The following is a 21,377-nucleotide window of genomic DNA, read 5'->3' on the forward strand; positions in this document are numbered from 1 at the left end:
CTGCTGTAATTGTCTTGGCACACTGACTGCGGGGCACTCTGACTGGCTGGCCCTCGGCCCAAAACTCTAATCAAAGGGAACGGCATTGTTCAAAGAGCAGCGTCTGATGTCTCTTTTACTGTCCCAAATGTACACAATCTATTAGCCCATCAAGGTTTTATGGTATATCTCTTAGTAGGCAAAATAAAACATTAACCCATTAACCTTTTCCCAGTCTGATGCTGCTTATAGATTTGCTGATGGTCCAGAACTTTTAAATATAAAATAAAAAATAATGCATGCTACTGTAGCATTAGTATAACGCAGTGTTGTTTAATTTCGCTTTATGACATAGCAGAAAGCTGACAGGGAATGAGGGGACAGGGCCGGGAGAGATAACAACACTGATGGTCAGCTTCATAAACCCCTCAGTCACTCTTCATTTATTTATTTAATTCTTTTTTACAGAGACAGTGTGAAAGGCTGGTTTTCAGATGTTTACCTCTGGCCAGGTATTAAATTAGCCATTAAAACATTTAAACTAGGAAGCCCCATCTCTGTTTTATTTATAACTCCTATATTGTGTCTGTATTTTATGACTCCCTCTTGTCTTCTAGTGTGAAGCTCTTTGTGACGTACGACCCAGGCAGTGTAATATAAATAAGATTCATGTTACTTTACCACTAGTATAGAAAGCAATGTGGAAGAATAATGACTTGGTCACAGTCGTAGAAGTATTCTGATCCTTTGCCTGAGTAAAACTATCAGTAATACAATATAAAAATACTCTGAATATTACTTATAAAAAAGTGCATATGGAAGTACCAGTACAACATAATGGCTCCTGTCCACATGTTAGATCAATTAGATAAGATTATATTTATACTTTTTTTTTTTTTTATCACTGATGCAATAACATGTAAGCAACATGTTTATGCTTCTTAAAAAGTTCACAAAACTTGGTGGCAGTATGGGAACTTATTTAATTTAATCTGAGCACAGTTATACTCAGGTGTTATTGCCTCATGGATAATAACAACAGTTAGAAGTGTAAAACTTAAGGAAACAACTCATAAATATTACTGGAGGAGGTCTCTCCTATGACAGGGTTTATCCAAACAAGAACCTGGGCTTAAATTGACTTAAAAAAAATACAAAATAAAATAAAATAAAATAAATCTATAAATAATAATAATAATAATAATAAAAACCCACTAAAATAAGCAGTGTTACAGCATTGTTTGTTTGTTTTAGCTTTGTGACAGTGCTTCTTTCAGATAATCCTGTGTTTTTAAGCAGTTTATGTAGCTTATAAAGTAGAAGACAGAACACTTTGTCCTTCAGTTTATCATTAAATTTTGGAAAAACAGCAACATTAGGTTTCTTACCAAAATGTTTAAAGACATGTAACACCAGGGTTTAATAGATAAAACTTAAAGGTTATCACTTTACATTCATTTTACTTCCCTAGTTACCATTTATAAACAGTATATCAGTACAAAAACATTTAAAAGATGGTTTGTAACACTCTATAATCTAGTTACGAGTGTTTATTAATGTATTTGTCAATAACTATAACTCATCCTGTGGAGACTTGTTTATTAAAAGATCATGAATGACAAGATAGTTAAACTCAGTTGTCATAATATAAAATGAGTCTTCACTGCAGACTTAATTATTAATAATATTAATAAACTCTTAACAACAACCTGCCTATAACTACGTTATAGTGTGTTATAAACCATTAATTAAATGTTTACATGGTGCTTATTAGAGCTGCAATGATTAATCAATTATTCGTTGACTATTAAATTAATTGCCACCTAATTTGATAATTAATAAATTCTCTGATTCCAGCTTCTTAAATGTAAGTATTTTCTGTTTTATTCACTCCTCTATGCCCAGAAACTGAATATCTTTGGATTGTGGACGAAACAAAACATTTGAGGACGTCATTTTGGGCTTTAGAAAGCACTGATCGACACTTTTACTATTTTCTGACATTTTATAGACAAAACAAATATCAGTTAATGTGGAAAATAACTGACTGATTAATTTATACTGAAAATAATAGTTAGTTGCAGCCCTAATGCTTATACGGTACAGTGAAGTGGTGAGTCATCGTGAGTACGGCTAGTAAAGGGGCCTCAGGTGGGCCCTTACCTTCAAATGAGGACATGGGCTCCAAGATGCCAAACTGCTTGAGAACTGCCATGAAAAGGATGATAACCACGCCGATGGCAAACAACTCCATACCCTGGATCCCCATGGCGTCAGGACAGGGGGGGGGGGCCCACTCAGGGCCAAGCCTGCACGAGAAGGCCTGGGGCTTGCCTGAGTAACGCTGGGCCGGGTTAGTCAACAACAAGTGTTTTCAACAGAGGTGAGCAAGGGAAAGGAAACAAGTCTGATTGGTGGGTGACTGCATGGGTTGGTTCCCAGGCCCAGGAGACAGCTTGAGAACCAGGCCAAGCGGGCTGGACGAAGGCTGCTCTAATGTCAACACTGATGCTGAAGTGGAAAATATGTGGAAGCCGACATATATGGAAAACCTCCCTCTCTAGACCCATGAGGGAAAATGGGGGTTGTGTCATGAGCCATTTATTACGGTGCATTAAAGGAGACGTTTAGAGTCACTTTCCAGACTTTCGTCCTGCACGTTCTCTCAGGAGCTCAGACTGGCAAAGACACAAGTTACTGCTCACCCTCTTTAGTCTCAGAGCTATAATCAGTCCTCACGTCATAGTTTACACTCACGAATCACATCTTGGTTTTAGATGAAAATGTCTTTTGGGAAAAGCAAAGAATTTGGTGTCCATTTACATGGTTTGGCACCGGAGAAAGTCTGTATGAATTCAGCTGACTTATTGAAATACAGAACATGAAATACCCAAGTCTTCTCTCCTTCCATGCCATAAAATGGCAAAACAATATTAGCAATTATAAATTAATTACCCCATTATATGTGCCGACCACACAAGCAACAATCACACAAAAACATTCTGTGAATCCTCTTTATCTGCCAGCCAAGGACAGTCTGAGTTTCTAGTCTTAGCGGCATCCGTTCACAATATTCAGGGTGAGCTAATCTTTTAAAGCAGACCATGCAAAGTGAAAACAAGGCTCTACTTAAAAAATAAATAAATACTTATGGGACTTGCAATGTTTTAAGTAACAGTAACCAGTTTTTCTTTCAGTAATCCCGAGGTCCACCAATCACCTTTCAGCAAAGACTTAATTTAACCGTTAAATTTAGATTCGGCGATGCTGTCCCGTCTGACTCAGTCCACTTCACTGTTTGTCCAAATCCAGGTCCAGATATGGAAGAGTATGGCCCTGGAGAGAAGGCACTTAGAGCAGCAGCAGCAGCAGCAACGTCCAGAGAGGGAAATCCTGAGAGGAGCTGTGGGGAATGAAACCTCCTCCCCCGGTGTCTACCTCCTCCGCACATACTTTTCCATCACTCCCCTCTCTCAGCAGCTTCCTCAATTTATCTGTTGCTGCTTCGGGTGGCAACTTTTCCTCCCTCGACTCACTTAGTCAGCGCTCACTCTGGCTGAGGTTTTAAAACTGAAGTGCCCAGTCCACCCTAAACCCTCCACCCATCCTGTCCTCCTTGTGGTCTCTCCTTACTCCAGCACACTCCTCCTTTTTCTCCGTCTGTCCATCTGATTCGCCTTCGTGCCCTGGAGCTTTCTGCCTCCTCCTCCTCCTCCTCCCGACATCCCCTCTGTCATTCCATAACTTTGGCCAACCACAGACTTTCTCTCCCCCTCTGCTCGACTCCTTCTTTCCTGCTCTAAAGTGTCCCTCATTTCTCCACCACATCCACCTTGTCACGGCCGGGTTAAGAGATGTTTGAATGAGGGGTTAAATATCTAAAGCCCTGGCAATAATAAATTATGATTATATGAATGCCATATAAAGAACTTTAAACATTACTATATGAAATCATATCAATAAATAGCTGTTATTTGTAACTCCAAACAGACTACAGCCACAAAGAAATGTCTCCAACCTTTTCTACATGAGGGCAAGACACCAAGGGTGATAGAGACAGTTTGGTGTCTCTTCAAGGTTGTTTTGCATCTTCATCTCTGTGGTTGTTTTGTGTCTCTGTTGTTGTTTTGCATTTCCTTTAAGTCATTTGATTGACTTTCCAACCAAAATATGTTAGCTGTTGCTTCATACAGATGTTCTGGTCCTCAGCCTGATCTGTACCCAGTAATCCATCTATGGGTACATTCACATTACAGTGTTTAATGCTCAGCTTCCTTTATTTCCTCAGGTCCAATCTTTCTGCAGAGACTGTTCACATTCATGGTTGATGTGACCCATATTTCACATCAGACTGAATGAATCTCTGCCCTGAACCACATGACATGCAACCAAGAAGGTCCGACGACGTCTTTCTGCATAATAATCAGCCATGCGCTTATGTTTGGGAGAGTGTGTAGCATATTTTCCAAAAAACATCCCTTTGTGTCACGTGTCAGTTCATGGAGGACCGAAATGCAAACCAACAGGCAGGTTGAAATTTCAACAAAAAGTGAGCTTGTAGTCAATAGAAACATCCAGTACAGGCAGGCAACTCAAAGTCTAAATGAAAGCAGAACAAAAACTAAACTGACAACCAACCTTGATCTCAAATCCAAAATCCAAACAGAACATTAGGCAGACAACGAGCAGGGAATGACACCAGGAACACAGGGATGAGCACATGGATGAATGCAGAAAGAACATGGGATGAATACAGGCAAGGATGCAGGAATGACCACAGACAATGACCAACTGACAAACTAATCACAAGAACGAGACACAGCTGGAGTAGGGAAGACACGGGCAAAAGGAGGGAAATGGAGATTGTCTGACAACAAGGGTGTGGAGGGGAACACTAGGGTCGAGCAAACAAGACTAATACAGAACAGGTGAAGGGAAGACTCTGGGAACAGGGAAGGACTAACGAGACAGGTGTGACAGAAAACAGGTGGGAAAACACACAAAGATTTTGGGATAATAGGCTTTCAGTCCACGAGCTCGATCAGCAGCTATTGCTGGTAGTTCTGTGGAGAGTGGGTGGCATTAGGATTGGTGGAGGGTTTCACGGAGGAACAGCCCCTCCAAAGCTTTAGGATGTCCAGGGCTACATTCCAATATCTCTGTTGAGTGACAGGTTGTTTGCTGATAGCATCCTCAGCTTCTCAGTCTGATCCATCACTCGCTCCTCCACAGCTCAAGCCTCTTGTCCAAATATGGTCACTTCTGTTCTTCAAGAAAACAAGTTGGCTACGGCTGAAATGTTGAAGTCAAGGCTTCAAAACAGGAGTCCAAAAACCAATGGGTGATGTCTCGGTAGATACGTCAGTTTAACATGGAAAAACCACAGTTCTCACAGTGGTTGCATGGCCAGTGATCGGATATGTATCGGATTTAGGACCACATATGAAAGTGGCTCAGATATGACTGGAAAAAATCTGAATTCTGTGTCACATGACAGCAAGAATTGGGATTTGGGCCACATTTGCATGTCGTGAACGTAGCCTATGATACTTACAAGCCAACAACCTATCATCTTCTAACTCTGGTAGAAGGGGAACCGACATGTGCCTTAGCCCCTACGGTATATGGATGAGGGCTAAAGTCAGATGTGTGTAGTGTTGGCAGCCATGCACACCCACACACACGCACACACACACACACACACACACACACACACACACACAAGCTGGCACACACAGATCAAATATCAGGAACACCTCCACCTCCCCACACTTCAGCTCCTCCTCCTTCTTTTACTTTCATGTATTTTTCCTTTTTCTCTGTGAACTGAAGACAGTGTTGAAGTGAGGAATAAGCCTGAATATTATTATTATGGTATGTCTCCAAACATTAATGATTGATGGGATGCAACAGTTTGTCATAGATAAGGAAATATGTAATCAGATCGTGCGAACATAGCGTGTATAAACGTGGTTGTGTTTAGCAGGTCAGAGGAGGATAACTGATGACTCAGCAATTACTAATGCATCAAGATAAGATGGGGAATGGAGGTGTGTGTGTGTGTGTGTGTGTGTTTGTGTGTGTGTGTTAATGCATTGACTTGGTTGGAGATAGGAGACACAGATGGGAGGCCAGAGTGAGAGAGATCAATATCTTTGTGGTGAGGCGGTGGTGGTGGAGCTTCCCCCCCGCTTCTCTCTCTACTTCTTACAGTGCACCAGAAAAATGTAAATCAATTGTCAATTATAAAATCTGAAATCTATTTTCACTCTCTACGGTAACTCTTCTTTAAGTGAGAGTCTGTCGTGTCTATCGTTACAACAGATGAAGGTCAAATTTACATTTCAGTTGGAGGAGAGTGGATCAGGTGACAAGCATCACATCACACTAAACACACACGCACACACACCAGGTATCTGGGAATTATGTGATGCTTAAGGAGGTAATCTCTGTGTTTTTGCATTTATTTATGTGCATTTAGGTTTGTCCTCTTGTATATATTGATGCTGCTGTCGAGAGTTTATGGGGTCTGTTGTGTGTGTGTGTGTGCATGTGTGTGTGCGTGATCATTCCTCTGGGCAGGCCATTAGGACACTAACAGGTTTTTAAAAGGTAGGCTTGGCGCTGCCTGCTGACACAACAGTCAGTAAAGAGGGAGAGGAGACCCAGACGGTTTCCTCTCAGTCAGACACATCAGCAAGATTACCTCAGTATTCACCAAAGTCAGAGAGGAGGAGAGGCAGAATGACACTCAAACCAGTGCACCGGCATTTCATTTATAATCTACAATGATATAATATTCTCACGTATCTAAATGCAGCTCATTGTTCTTCACTCAGGTGACACATAAGTGATGCAGCCAATTCAAGAAAACTTATATTTGCTGATCTAAAAACTTGATGTTTGTTTATATACTGAAGGGGTTAAAGAAGTTAAATGAAAGCACAATTTCACCATGAACATATTAGCGATTTCAAGTTAATGTCCTGCATTCAAAGCTTCAGTAAAAGCACAATATCGATGATTCAGAGTCTGGGGTGGGAAAGTCTGCATACAGTTCTCAACATGGACGTGGCTGAGTCAGTGGCTAGCAGCTAATGGTGCTAACAGTGCTAATGTCAGCAACAGTGCTAACAGAGCTAATGGTGTTGACTGGAGGGGTGCTACACCTTGGTAAAGACGCCATTGCCTATAAACACTGTATAAACACAGAGCAGCAGTTAATTATAATAATTAGTTAGCCAGTGGGACACATTTCTTGGGACTCACATGCATTAACATGCACGTTCAGCTGACCGGTCTACCACAACGACACAGAAGCACAGACTACAACACAGAGGGAGCGTGACTTCATTCTCTGCTCAGGATGTCATTACTCCACTATATCTTTGCATAGCAAATAGATAGTTTGCTGCTATATTAAGGCCTTAAATGACGTGTACAGAACATAAAAGTAATAAATACATTTTATTTATAAAGCGCTTTTCAGAACTAAGTTACAAAGTGCTTTACACTTCTCGGATTTAAAACAATGTGGGATTCAAGCTAATAAAATGAGGCAATTTCAAGAAATACAAAGAAGAATTAAATAAAATGAAGATAAAGTACCATCACTGAAGCAGATAAAGCAAAGTTGGCAACTAATAACAATTAGAATAATACAAAAATAACAGAATACAATAACTGATGACAATACAAGAAAATACTAATAATAAAAATAATCAAATGAGACCTATATAAAATAAAAAGTGTGCTGAAATTAATAAAAGGCTTTTTTAACAGATATGTTTTAAGAAGTGATTTATAAAATGTCACTGATTAAGCGAGCCTCAGATCCTGAGGAACATGTCGAGCTACATTTAGTAACTTGTACAATTAGCTGTAAATGTGACCTGGCCGCAATGCTGGATACAGTTAAATGGGAAAACAAAGCACCACCCGCAAGCTGGACCGAATTTCTCATTTTACAGCTAAACAGTACACTAAAAGATGTTTCTGAAAACATTTGAAGTCACGAAAAGCCAATGCAGTAACAGAACTTTGATTCATATTTGATCAGTGCTGCCTAGTTTGACAGTTTGACCACAGTTCATGAAGCGGTTGACATGATTGACAACTGTGTTAGAGACTTCTTGACTCTGATTGGTCGGTGCATCACAGTTTGATTCTAGTGAATGCAATTAGAGGCAGTAGGAGATATATGATTTTTCTCACAGACTGTTTCATGTACTTCTTTCAGAGTGTCAGTTTCAGTAAATATGACAAAGTTATTCTAATAAACTGTAACTTTAAGCTGTAAAAAAGTTGGCTGTGGGCTGGAACTGAACCTGTGGCCGCTGCGACAAGGACATTGCCTTTGTGCATGAGACGCCAGCTTTACCCACTAAGCTACTGAGCACCCCATGTTTATGCGTCACGGCTCCACCATTTTCTTAAATAGAAATATTCTAAATGCGTTGTACATTTCAATCTTTGAAAACTTTGGGATCTCCACTAGAATTTAAATATAGTTCTGTAGGTTTTACCAAAGTTCAGATGAACAACATGATTTCATAATGATTAGATAGTTTAATCTATAACATGGCACCAATACTTTCTAAACATATTATATGCTTTGTGTGTAAAATCATAATCTGAATTGTAAATCGTAACACAGCTGTCAAGTGAACAAAGTCCAACATTTGAAATTTAGTGGAGTAAGACCATGTATAATTTAAATAAATCAAATAAAATACCTCAATACTGCACTTAGCTACAGTAAATACAAATTTATGGTGTACTACTCTTCCAGGAAAAATCTTTCCGAGAATAACAAGTGATGAGTTTAAAGTTCGCATTCCCACCACCCCTGAGCAAACACTGAAAAAAAGCAACCCACTGAAACTAATTTCTACTACAGCAGAAAGATTTAATTGACCTGAACTGTGTGACTGTTAAGTGATTTCTGGGATGTGTACTGCAAACACGCCACAAAATTGCTCACTCATGACCAAAAACATGAGCAAACTCTTAGAAAAACAAGACTCCTGTGAATTACCGCTTTGATTAGAAGACGTAAGAAGGAAAAATTAAAGACAGAGTGAGGGAGTGAATGAGTAGACAAATGAGTGAATGAAGAAACAGATAAAGCAGTTGGCGAAATCATACGAGTGCCTACCTGAGCGATGGTATCTGGCTGCACTGTGGCCACAGTGGGAGAGGCAGCTGGGGCGAGAGAGGCGCCTCCTGGCCTCCACAGAAAGAGCGGCCATCACAGCTCCCATAATGCAGCTGAATTACCAAAACAAAGAGGCTAACAATGGCTGACAGGCTGCTCTGAGATACTTTAAATACCACTGGAGATCCCTGGATGAGACCAAAGTCTAACAAGACAAAATCCAGACTTTAAGAGACTTTATAGGTGTGAATGCTCAGTCATGAAGATCAATGCTAACAGAGTGCTTTAAACTGCTGAGCTGCTGAGTTTGAGCTGCGGCCCGAAGAATCTCAGCTCAGAGCAAAGCATGCAAGTCTGACTCTCACGTACCGACAAAGGCAACTACCTGGTACAGTGGAAAAGGTCGCAGGTGAGAGAGATTTTCTCTGTGTGTGTGTGTATGTGTGTGTGCCTTTGTTAGAGGCCACATTTGAAAATCTGTTTGAGTTCGTGACACCACGTCACAGTGAGAAGAGAGAGAGAGATGAAAAAGAGGACAGGATCAAACATCAATGCAGAGCTTCTGACCTTTCACATCACACACCCACCTCCACATCTTTTTTTTTTTTTTTTTAATTCTCTCTGTCTCACCATGCCTTTCATCTGATCGTGCTTCACATAAAAACATGACGGTATAACTCCTGTTTTACTCTTACCCACTCTTGTAGACTCTATGCTATACAAATTACTACAAGCAACCCTCCTTTATCTCACTGCAGACAATCACAAGTGCAGTATGAGAAGATAAACTCACCGGCCACTTTATTAGGTACACCTTGCTAGTACCAGGTTGGACCCCTTTTGCCTTCAGAACTACCTTAATTCTTGGTGTCACAGATTCAATAAGGTGCTGGAAACATTCCTCAGAGACTTTGGTCCATATTGACATGATAGCATCACACAGTTGCTGCAGATTTGTCAGCTGCACATTCATGATGTGAATCTCTCATTCAACCACATCCCAAAGGTGCTCTATTGGACTGAGATCTGGTGACTGTGGAGGCCACTGGAGTACAGTGAACTCATTGTGATGTTCAAGAAACCAGTTTGAGATGATCTGAGCTTTGTGACATGGTGTGCTATCCTGCTGGAAGTAGCCATCAGAAGATGGGTACACTGTGGTCATAAAGGGATGGACACGGTCAGCAACAATACTCAGGTAGGCTGTGGTGTTTAAATCATGCTCAGTTGGTACTAAGGGGCCCAAAGTGTGCCAAGAAAATATCCCCCACACCAATACACCACCACCAGCAGCTTGAACCGTTGATACAAGGCAGGATGGATCCATGTTGTTTACACCAAATTCTGACCCTACCATCTGAATGTTGCAGCAGAAATCCAGACTCATCAGACCAGGCAACGTTTTTCCAATCTTCTATTGTCCAGTTTTGGTGAGCCTGTGTGAATTGTAGCCTCAGTTTCCTGTTGTTAGCTGACAGGAGTGGCACCTGGTGTGGTCTTCTGCTGCTGTAGCCCATCTGCTTCAAGGTTCGACGTGTTGTTGGTTCAGAGATGGTCTTCTGCAGACCTTGGTTGTAACCAGTGGTTATTTGAGTTACTGTTGCCTTTCTATCATCTTGAACCAGTCTGGCCATTCTCCTCTGACCTCTGGCATCAACAAGGCATTTTCACCCAGAGAACTGCTGCTCACTGGATATTTTCTCTGTACCATCCTCTGTAAACCCTTGTTTACAGAGGATGTCCTGCTTCATGGGGGCCTCTGATCAAAGATCAACTGTGTTTTGTTGTTGACAAGAAAGCAGCAGAACACACAGCTGGAAATGTCTGGCACCAGACAGAGATAGAGGAAAATACCTCGCAACACAAACTGTGTGTACAACAATAACAACACCCACTCCTGTGAAAGTATAATGAAAGCAAGAATGCTTTTAGCCGTTACAGTTTAGATCTGCATTACCCAGAAAGTGGCAATGAAATTGCCAGTAGAGGTTATTATGGACAATCTGCTTCATTTCTATCTGGAAGCAAGTCAAGATATCTTCACATTCACACTAAAAAGTATTTTGATGAGTCACTTGAGGCATGTTAGGCTATCTGTATGGATTGACACGCTTCACACGTACAGACTCAAAGACAGGGATGCTGAAAGTCAGAGTTTGGGGGTGCTGAGAGAAAATTAGTTTTTATAATGACGTCAAATGAAATGCTGCATGACATTTACGGTTTTTGCATTAATTTCAATGGCCAGGATCATTTATATTTAATAGTTACTAACATTTGACACTAATTTTAGAACATTTTAAAAACCTTGCACACATCTTGGTCACTACAGTGGACAACTTTTTAAAAGCTATTTTCTTGTATATCCTCCTGAGACCCTGTGTTCACATGAGGTCATTATATTTTGGGTTTACTTGACCTTATACTCAATTCTACTTTACTCAGACCTGTTGTCTTTGTTTGTAGACACTAGTGTTAGTAAGAGCACAGTACACTAATCCATGTAAAAACAAGATGGCAGCCACCTCTGCCAAGTCAGTCTGCAGCCGATCCTGACCAGAGTTGGGTAAAACGCGTTACAAAGTAACGCGTTAGAGTACTTTGATTAGTTTTTGCAGTAACGAGTAACCTAACGCGTTAGTTTGCTGTTTGAGTAATCAAATACTTAAGTACATTTTCAAACAAGACATCAGTTACTTCCGTTACTTTTACAACGCTGGTCCTTCAGCTCCGAAACAGCAACGGCTGTGGTTTGGTTCTAATAACGGAGATAACGTTAAACCTATCAGTCTGAAAGAAGCCACAGAGCTTGTGGCTCGCTACGTGGTCGGAGAAATGCTGCCGTTGTCTACGGTGGAGTCTAAATAGGTGGAGTAGGACTCGCTGACAGACACATTTCAGACTCAGGACTTGCATTATGCCTGGTACACGCTACACGCTGGTACTCACCAATTATCCCCGGTCGTCTTTCACGGCGTGTGTGATGTCATCGGGTTATTCTTGTCCTATTTTATTACTTTTACTATTATTTGAGTCACTGTGTGTGTTCATGTGCCAGCCGACATGTTGTTGTAGTCACCTAAAAGCGTCAGCAGATGGCAGGAGCGGCATTTGAAGCGCCATATGTAAACTATCAAGCTACTGTATCTTCCACAGGAAGTTCTGAGAAATGTTTCAGAATAAAAGCCTATTTAGAAAATGGGGCTTTTAATGTGAAACAAGTGTTGAGTTTGAAATGACGGTGCGATGTGTTAACTTTACAAAGACAACAGAGCGGATAAAAAGTAAATACAGTACAGGCCAAAAGTTTGGACACACCTTCTCATTCAATGCGTTTTCTTTATTTTCATGACTATTTACATTGTAGATTCTCACTGAAGGCATCAAAACTGTGAATGAACACATGTGGAGTTATGTACTTAACAAAAAAAGGTAAAATAACTGAAAACATGTTTTATATTCTAGTTTCTTCAAAATAGCCACCCTTTGCTCTGATTACTGCTTTGCACACTCTTGGCATTCTCTCCATGAGCTTCAAGAGGTAGTCACCTGAAATGGTTTCCACTTCACAGGTGTGCCTTATCAGGGTTAATTAGTGGAATTTCTTGCTTTATCAATGGGGTTGGGACCATCAGTTGTGTTGTGCAGAAGTCAGGTTAATACACAGCCGACAGCCCTATTGGACAACTGTTAAAATTCATATTATGGCAAGAACCAATCAGCTAACTAAAGAAAAACGAGTGGCCATCAATACTTTAAGAAATGAAGGTCAGTCAGTCCGGAAAATTGCAAAAACTTTAAATGTGTCCCCAAGTGGAGTCGCAAAAACCATCAAGCGCTACAACGAAACTGGCACACATGAGGACCGACCCAGGAAAGGAAGACCAAGAGTCACCTCTGCTTCTGAGGATAAGTTCATCCGAGTCACCAGCCTCAGAAATCGCAAGTTAACAGCAGCTCAGATCAGAGACCAGATGAATGCCACACAGAGTTCTAGCAGCAGACCCATCTCTAGAACAACTGTTAAGAGGAGACTGCGCCAATCAGGCCTTCATGGTCAAATAGCTGCTAGTAAACCACTGCTAAGGAGAGGCAACAAGCAGAAGAGATTTGTTTGGGCCAAGAAACACAAGGAATGGACATTAGACCAGTGGAAATCTGTGCTTTGGTCTGATGAGTCCAAATTTGAGATCTTTGGTTCCAACCGCTGTGTCTTTGTGAGACGCAGAAAAGGTGAACGGATGGATTCCACATGCCTGGTTCCCACTGTGAAGCATGGAGGAGGAGGTGTGATGGTGTGGGGGTGTTTTGCTGGTGACACTGTTGGGGATTTATTCAAAATTGAAGGCACACTGAACCAACATGGCTACCACAGCATCCTGCAGCGACATGCCATCCCATCCGGTTTGCGTTTAGTTGGACGATCATTTATTTTTCAACAGGACAATGACCCCAAACACACCTCCAGGCTGTGTAAGGGCTATTTGACCAAGAAGGAGAGTGATGGAGTGCTGCGGCAGATGACCTGGCCTCCACAGTCACCGGACCTGAACCCAATCGAGATGGTTTGGGGTGAGCTGGACCGCAGAGTGAAGGCAAAGGGGCCAACAAGTGCTAAACACCTCTGGGAACTCCTTCAAGACTGTTGGAAAACCATTTCAGGTGACTACCTCTTGAAGCTCATGGAGAGAATGCCAAGAGTGTGCAAAGCAGTAATCAGAGCAAAGGGTGGCTATTTTGAAGAAACTAGAATATAAAACATGTTTTCAGTTATTTCACCTTTTTTTGTTAAGTACATAACTCCACATGTGTTCATTCATAGTTTTGATGCCTTCAGTGAGAATCTACAATGTAAATAGTCATGAAAATAAAGAAAACGTACTGAATGAGAAGGTGTGTCCAAACTTTTGGCCTGTACTGAATATAAACACACAGAGGGATTAATAAATAACGGACCGTCTATAATGTAGTCTGTTTCAAATGAAGCTGGGAGCCTCTGCAGTTGTGGTGAGTAAAAGCCCCGCCGCTATTTGTTAATGTTATTACTTTATGTCCGACCGTGAGGATGTAACATTGTTTGCTAGCTTGATGCTAATGACAGTAACGTTAACTCAGCGGGTTGACAAAGTGCCTCTGCTGTTTCACACCATCATTTCCCCCTTTTACTCTGTGTGGTAACATCCCTAGAGGAAATATTTAAATGCTGGGGTGTTGTTGTCATACAGTTGTCTACGGCAGCAGGCTGTTCTGTGTTTCTACTGGTCAAAGTGACGGCTGTGATGGGAGAATTGTATCTCAGTGAAGGGCAAGTGGTCCATAACTTTAATTTTGGAGACAAAAAATGTAGGCTTAGCGCCCTGTGGTCCATTGCCCAACAGGAAAAGGGAGTAACGTTGGAAGTACTTTTAAAGTAATTGAGTTACTTTACTCAGGGAGTATTGCAGTAAAGTAACTGGTTACTTTTTTAAAAAGTAACGCAGTAACGTACTTTGATTACTTTTAAAGTAACCCTTATCCAACACTGATCCTGACACGAAAGTGGACAAGGTCCAAAACCTGATCACTCCACAACTTGTTTATTCATGATTAAAAATGTTTGTAGTTTGATATGGCAACAAATTTGACCAATTTTGCAATAGTAACAAGCTAAGATGCTGTTAATTAGGAAGTACTCGTTTGAAGCCATTGGGACTTTATTACCGTTGACAATGTTTAATTTTTTAAACACATAGCCAACAGGAGAAATTACAAATGCATCCCAAACAAAAGTTTGAGTCACAGGAGAATATACATGGGTTTTGAAGCTATAGTTACATGTAGGCCATCACAGTGGCTCCTTGTGCATCATGTTGTACACTGCCACCCACTGGCCAGGTTTTGTAAGTGCAATATAAATCTCCCATCACCAAGATGGCTGACAGAATGCAAGAAATGTTGTATGGCTCAAGATTATCTTGCCTTCAATAAGAGGAGACCCTTACAGGTTATAAAAAGGGAAACATTAAGTAACTGTAAGGAGCGATACAGTTGTAAAAATTTCCAAGTATTGATTTTATGTTAGGATGCGTTATGATTCATCATCTGTTCACTAAACTAGACGTCATGCAGCACTGGCTATATTTTAACTACAACCAATAGTACTACTGCAACTCTGTTGTTCTCGAAAATACTTAATCTGCAGTGACTTTTTTATGGCTTTAAATCAATTGATTAATGTTATTAAAATGCAGCTTGCAGTTTTTGTACCAAAAACAATATTCTGACAATATTTTTATAGGAAATGTTCCTTGAAAAAAATAGATAGTTTTACAGGGGGGAGCTGAGGAGTCAAGAACAAGGAGCTGAATGATGAGGGACAGAGGGAGAGAAGTACAGGAGGAGAGGTAGAAAGAGGGAGGGGAGAGGCTGAGGAGTCAGCAGTGAGGTTCAATGCTTTTGTATTGCATTGAACAGAATGAGAATATGTTTAAATATGTGAACACACTAGTTAAACAACATTAATCAATATTATTGTTGTTTCACATATCGTTTTTGTCATCGGTTTATATTTCTTCATATGAAAACCGAAAACTCCTTGAAAAATACATGTTTTAAAAAAAAATTAACTTCTTTTTTTTGGTCATGCCTAAAGAGGAATAAAGGGAGGACAGCAGAAGACATAAACGCACACCAATTCAACTGAGCTGGACAGCCACAAAAAAAAAGGTTCACAGGCTGAGATCAATGCCAAAAAATGTCAGTTTATTCAGAACATCTGTGCACAAAAACAAAGTGCAAAAAATAATAATAAAAAGTGATAAAAATAGCAGCAAATGTTTCAGTCCTTGACTTTCATCAGGACTCAGTTGTGCAGCACAGCTTAAGTGGTGTGTGGGTATTTCTTCTGCCATCCTCTCTTGATTGTCCATTGTACGTACGCACCCAAGATCAACTTTTTTGTTGCCCTAAGTGGGCGCAGTTTCACAGCAGCCCTAAGACTTAAAAATAAAAATACTGTATGTCGGCAACAGTCAGCAACACAGAACTAATTTTAAAGAATTGCAAGGTGGAGAGGAGGCAGTGTATAGCTGAGGGTGAGAGATGTGATCCATAACCAGGTAGTTTATAATAATGCAGGTCTGTGAGGATACAGCCATTTTGTACAGGAGACAAATCTGGATCTACTGATGCTCATTCACACCACAGAGGTTCATATGAGAGAGCTGTCACCGAAAACTTTCTTCTTGAAAAACTGACATTCAACCATTAAAGCAACTGTTCAACATAATAATAAAGACACCACAGTAGATATTTCTTGCTTTCTGTATGTTGATTGTACTCATGTAAAAATATGACTGTGGCCACTGGGTGATTCCCTGCTGTGCTGACTGCTCTACAGACACACTGCTGCAGTTTATGACTGATAATGGAGGCTGCCTTAATTTCCCACACATCCTGTTTGTAATCACCACTGGTGGGCAGATATTCTGTTTTTAACAATCCACAACTTGCATTTACAGTAAATCCTTATGATGTAAATGGAGCATTTATTCCTGGATAAGACACATTGACGAGACTCTAGAGGTGCATCTGAGTGTTTCCCAGTGCCATTGGCAAAACAGTAAAATGACATTTCTTTTGTTTTATAATGGACATGTGGGACTACGACTCATCAGCAGATTTTAATAGTGAAATATACAGAAAGGTACCTGATAAACACAAACCACCAGGTTATATCCTACAATTATAGCCTACACTTAAAAAAACAATCCACTCGTCTAACTTTAAGAAAACAATTAAAGTAACAATTTGCAAGCATCCTTTTAAGTAATTTCAATTCTGTCCCTATAGACCAGCCAACATGATTTGCTTTAACATCAAAAAGCTTAATTAAGCAATAAAAGAGAGACAGTCAAATGCTGCTTGCTGCTTAGGCCTGCTACTAACAAATATTTTCTCCATTAATCCATTACTGTATGGTAGACCTTATAGTTACACAATATTTTGTTCTCCAGCAGCCATGTAATATCCCCTCCGTCCACCAGAGGACGCTAGGCGCCATACAACACACAGCGGCGCAGAACAGCAGCTCACAATCAGAGGGGAAAGAGAAGGAAATGAAACATGAGAGAATGGATCAAATTATTGAGACTATTCCAAGATGGTATATGTGAGCTTACTCAGCTGCTGTGCGGTTTGTCACATCATCAGTTTCTGTGTTTCACAGGGAAGTGATTGATCACAAACAACTGATACATGGATAACACAAGAAGCCACAAAGAAATATAATATGAAAAGACTGCCTATACCATGTAATCGTGCACACAAGTGAATATCTGCATGGTGATGTATTTAATATAATGTGTGTGCACAGAGCCAGCTGATCAACCCCTGAGCCTGCAGGAGGCTGAACACACTGTAGCCAGTTACACCCTCCATGTCTTTAATGCTCACACCCCCTCCAGCAGCTCAGGACTTAAGATGAAAACTTCAGAATACAATACCACAGAAATTTAAATTTGCCGTATGGCCTCTCCACTAAAACTTCCTACAAGAGCTGCAGACATACAATGTTGGTCATCAGGGGAAAAGATGGCAGCTCTTTCAGGCTTCTCCCGCTCCTGCTATCTCTGCCCTTTAACTACTCGATACCTTCCAATTAAAATTGAACCCAGTCTCACTTCCATATGAGATAATCTCCTTTTCATAAAACCACCTCATCCTGGCAGGTTCAAAGCCAACCTTAGCTGTGTAATTAAAACGGGCTTCTTAATCAAAGCTTATTTTTCTCCTCTCCCTCCCTCTGCCCCGATTGTTGCTTCATTCCTCTCATTTCTCTTTATCCAAATATCTCTCTCCTCCCTCCCTCCTACCCTGAGTGCAGAATTAGGTTTAGGTAATGGATCATGGGAGACCTGAACCCCTACCTGAGAAAGACTCCATTATGGAGATTCAAACTGGGAACTGTTGAGAGGAGAGTAGGATCAAGAGAGGCAAAACAAAGACAGCTGAACATTCATCATCAAGTCCTGTCTCCACAGAGCACCGTGTAAACACTGCACCCTGAGGTGTCCTCACCTGTCTGCACAAACTTTACGGGAATCTGGGACGGAGGAAACAGCAGGGGATGGAAGACAGAATGAGACTGATGATCAACATTTAAAAAAAAGAAAGGGAAGTAGGGAATAAGTGTGGATGAAGAGGAAACTATGGGGAGGAAGAGGGAGAAAATACCAAGTGCTGATTCAGCCTGTGGTGGCTTGATAAGACGATGTGTTCGTTTGGATGGAAGGAAGGACACAGGAGGAGGACGAAGGATAGACTTACATCTAATCAATGATGAAAGGAAGGACATGCAGACCAACTCAAGAAGGACAGACTGGGGGAAAGATGTACAGAACAGTAATAAAAATAAGAATCTTAATTGGGAAAAGGTGCCACTGATCAGACCAAACCCATAAGTTCACTTTAATTATGTTCAAACAGAAAGAAAAATAAAATATATTTTCATAAAAACAAATGGGGGAAGTCTGGAATATGAATCCAAACAAAAAACAAAGTTAAGGTGCACTGTTTCCTTAAGTGCACAAAAGTTACAAAGCGCACAATGACTGCACAACAATCTCCAGCAGGGTCAAACTATCAAGTGAATGATGGACAAGCTTCAATCACACACATGATAATTTAAGTAAAAAGAGTAAAAGTCCTCCACTTAAACAAGTAAATATCAGCTAAATTAAAGTATCAAAAGTAAAAGTACTCTGCTCCTGTGACTGATAAAGTATCATACATTACATTATTACATTATTAATATTAATGCATCAATATATAAACAGCAGCTGATCCCTGTGCAGCTAGTTTTAACTATTGTGTGTACAGTGTGGTAATTCAGTCCAATGGTTGCCAACCTAGGGGTCGAGGCCCCTCCAAAGGGTCACAAGATGAACCTGAGGAAGTGTGAGATGATTAAGTCATTCTCCAAATCAATATAACAGTGGTTACTGGACAATCAAATGTGTGGTCATGATCTGAATCAGTGGTCCTTGTTTTCTTACTGTATGTTTGGGCTTATGTGCTTTTGTATTGTATGTTTTCCTTAAAGTACTTTGGTTTTATGGTGATGTCACTGTTTTGCTATTTGTGCTTTTGTGTGTTTGTTTGTGGCTCTGTGCTTTGGTCTGTGTTGTGTTTTATGCTGTACTTTTGTATAGTACATTCTTAATGTTTTTATGAATAGTGTCTTGATTTTGCTTATGTGCCTTGCTATGTGCTTTTGTCTATGGTTATATGCTTGCCCTGTGCTTTTGTGCTTCTGTGCTTTTGTATGTTATTTTAAAGTCTTTTTCTTATATCAACCTGCCAGGGACTGCAGATGAAAATTAGCCTATATGGCTAAATCTGGCACATTTACATGACTTAAGTGATCATATTCATTAAAATAAACATAAACATAAAACAAACATTAATAGTCCTACACAACACTGTCATCTTTTTCTCTTAAATATTTGCTTTTCTGTGAGATATTGGATCATTTTACCTCTTAACTTTGACTAAATATGCCACCATCTGAGAAGTTAAGAGGGGAAATCTCTTTGATGTAAGTGCACTGTAAAAAGAAACTATTTGTTTTAACTTAAAGTTAGTGTCCAAGCTGCCTTAGAATTTAAGTTGACTGAATTTGAAAAGAATGAAAAATGATTCAGTTAACTTAAAATTTTAAGGCAGCCTGGACACTAACTTTTTTAAGTTAAAACAAATAGTTTATTTTTTTTTACAGTGTGCTAACAACTACTAGACATGTAAAACTTGACAGAGTCATGCAACTTTTTTTTTTGTTTGGGGTTTTGTTTTATATTTTACAAGCTTAACATGTGTTTATTAATGTACTATACTAATTTGAAAAGGAACCTGTAACTGTAGCTGTTTCCCTCTAAAATGCAGCGAAGCAGAAATACAAAATAACTTAAAAATGAAATACTTAAGTACGTGATAAATGCCTCAAAAGTTGGACTTGATTCAACACTTTTCTCACAGATAATAGTAATTAAAACATTATTTTTTTCTTAAACAGGCATACAACCAAAACCAGCAAAAATGAACATGATCCTGTTACTGCTGTTAAAATACGATTTCTACAGATAACAGCTATTTAACTTTTGTTTTAAGCAGCATAAAGAACAACCAGCGACAGATTAAATGAGCAAAAATACCTTGAACTAGTGTTCCAGTGATGAAGCCAAAGAAGCAGCGCAGCAGCTTGGTGACCTCCTTTCCACATTCTGCCTTACATGAATTCATCCTCTAAACTTTGACCACTGGCACCAAGAGTGTAAAAAAAACCCCCACAAAAAACAAAAACAACAAAAAGAAAATTACAACAATACAAGTCTCACAATACAAAAAATTGTGAGGTGTCACCCAAACGATTAAGAAAAAATGAATTGAATTGGACAGATTTTAAATCGCACACTTAAAAAACTTGCAGAAGAAGTGAGTACTCTCCCAGAGGATGTTTCCTTGGTCTGATGTCGCCTGTTTCTCTTCAGATAACACTCTAAAGCTTCTTTTTAAACTGGTGTCCCACTTTGCTTACAGGTGATGCTCACTCCCTCCTCCTCCTCCTCCTCTTCTTCTCTGCTCTGTCACTTGTTTCTCTCCTCTACAGCAGGAGGAGGAAGAGGTGAACTGAATCGCATCATGTTGGGTCCGTCCTGGAGCTCCGGTCACTGTCGTTTCATATGACCGACTCTGACAAACCACAACACACAACACTGACACCCATTAACACTGCTCCTGTTTCAGCCTTCATTAGCTCTGTCACCGGGACAAGTTCATCTCACTTTCTCTGACGGACTAAAGTCATGCAGAGAATAGAAGAAGAAAGAGCTGCTGCAGAAATATTTGACAGCTCAGTAAAGAAACCTAATCTCATCTCCCTCCCTCCTGTGTGTCTCCTCCATATGTCTAATCCGACTCATATTACACTTTTCATATTACAGTCATTCATATCTCTCCTCTCCGTCTCTCAGTTTCCCTTTGTATGGCCTCATTATCTGACTCTTCTTCTGTGGTGTGGGAGTTGCTTTTAATTCAGAGATTAAACTTTGTGCTGAGTGCAATTTCTTACTATCAAATTAAAAACTTCACCATGTTAATCTAGAACAGATAGTGTGAGAGGCTGACAGCTTCTGGATCTGAAGGGAACTCATTCATTAGTGCTGGAACTGATTATGCTGATTGGAGTCAATTAATCATAACTATT

The 21,377-nt window shown here is 40.2% G+C and overlaps 1 protein-coding gene across 2 annotated transcripts in view; it reads right to left on the minus strand.

Annotated features, from left to right (window-relative positions):
* kcnip3b (Kv channel interacting protein 3b, calsenilin) overlaps positions 1-21,377 on the minus strand; it is a 75,901-nt gene that overhangs the window by 17,748 nt on the left and 36,776 nt on the right. The window contains exon 1 of one of the 2 annotated variants that reach the window (XM_033620044.2): positions 2,143-3,550. The exons of the other annotated variant lie outside the window; for it this stretch is intronic. Coding sequence (XP_033475935.1) covers positions 2,143-2,248 — 106 coding nt within the window. The 5' untranslated portion in view covers positions 2,249-3,550. Of the gene's footprint in view, positions 1-2,142; positions 3,551-21,377 lie in introns of those variants that run through there. 2 annotated transcript variants of the gene reach the window in all.

This window comes from Epinephelus lanceolatus, chromosome 9 (assembly GCF_041903045.1).
Source record: "Epinephelus lanceolatus isolate andai-2023 chromosome 9, ASM4190304v1, whole genome shotgun sequence".
Classification (NCBI taxonomy): Eukaryota; Metazoa; Chordata; class Actinopteri; order Perciformes; family Serranidae; genus Epinephelus; species Epinephelus lanceolatus.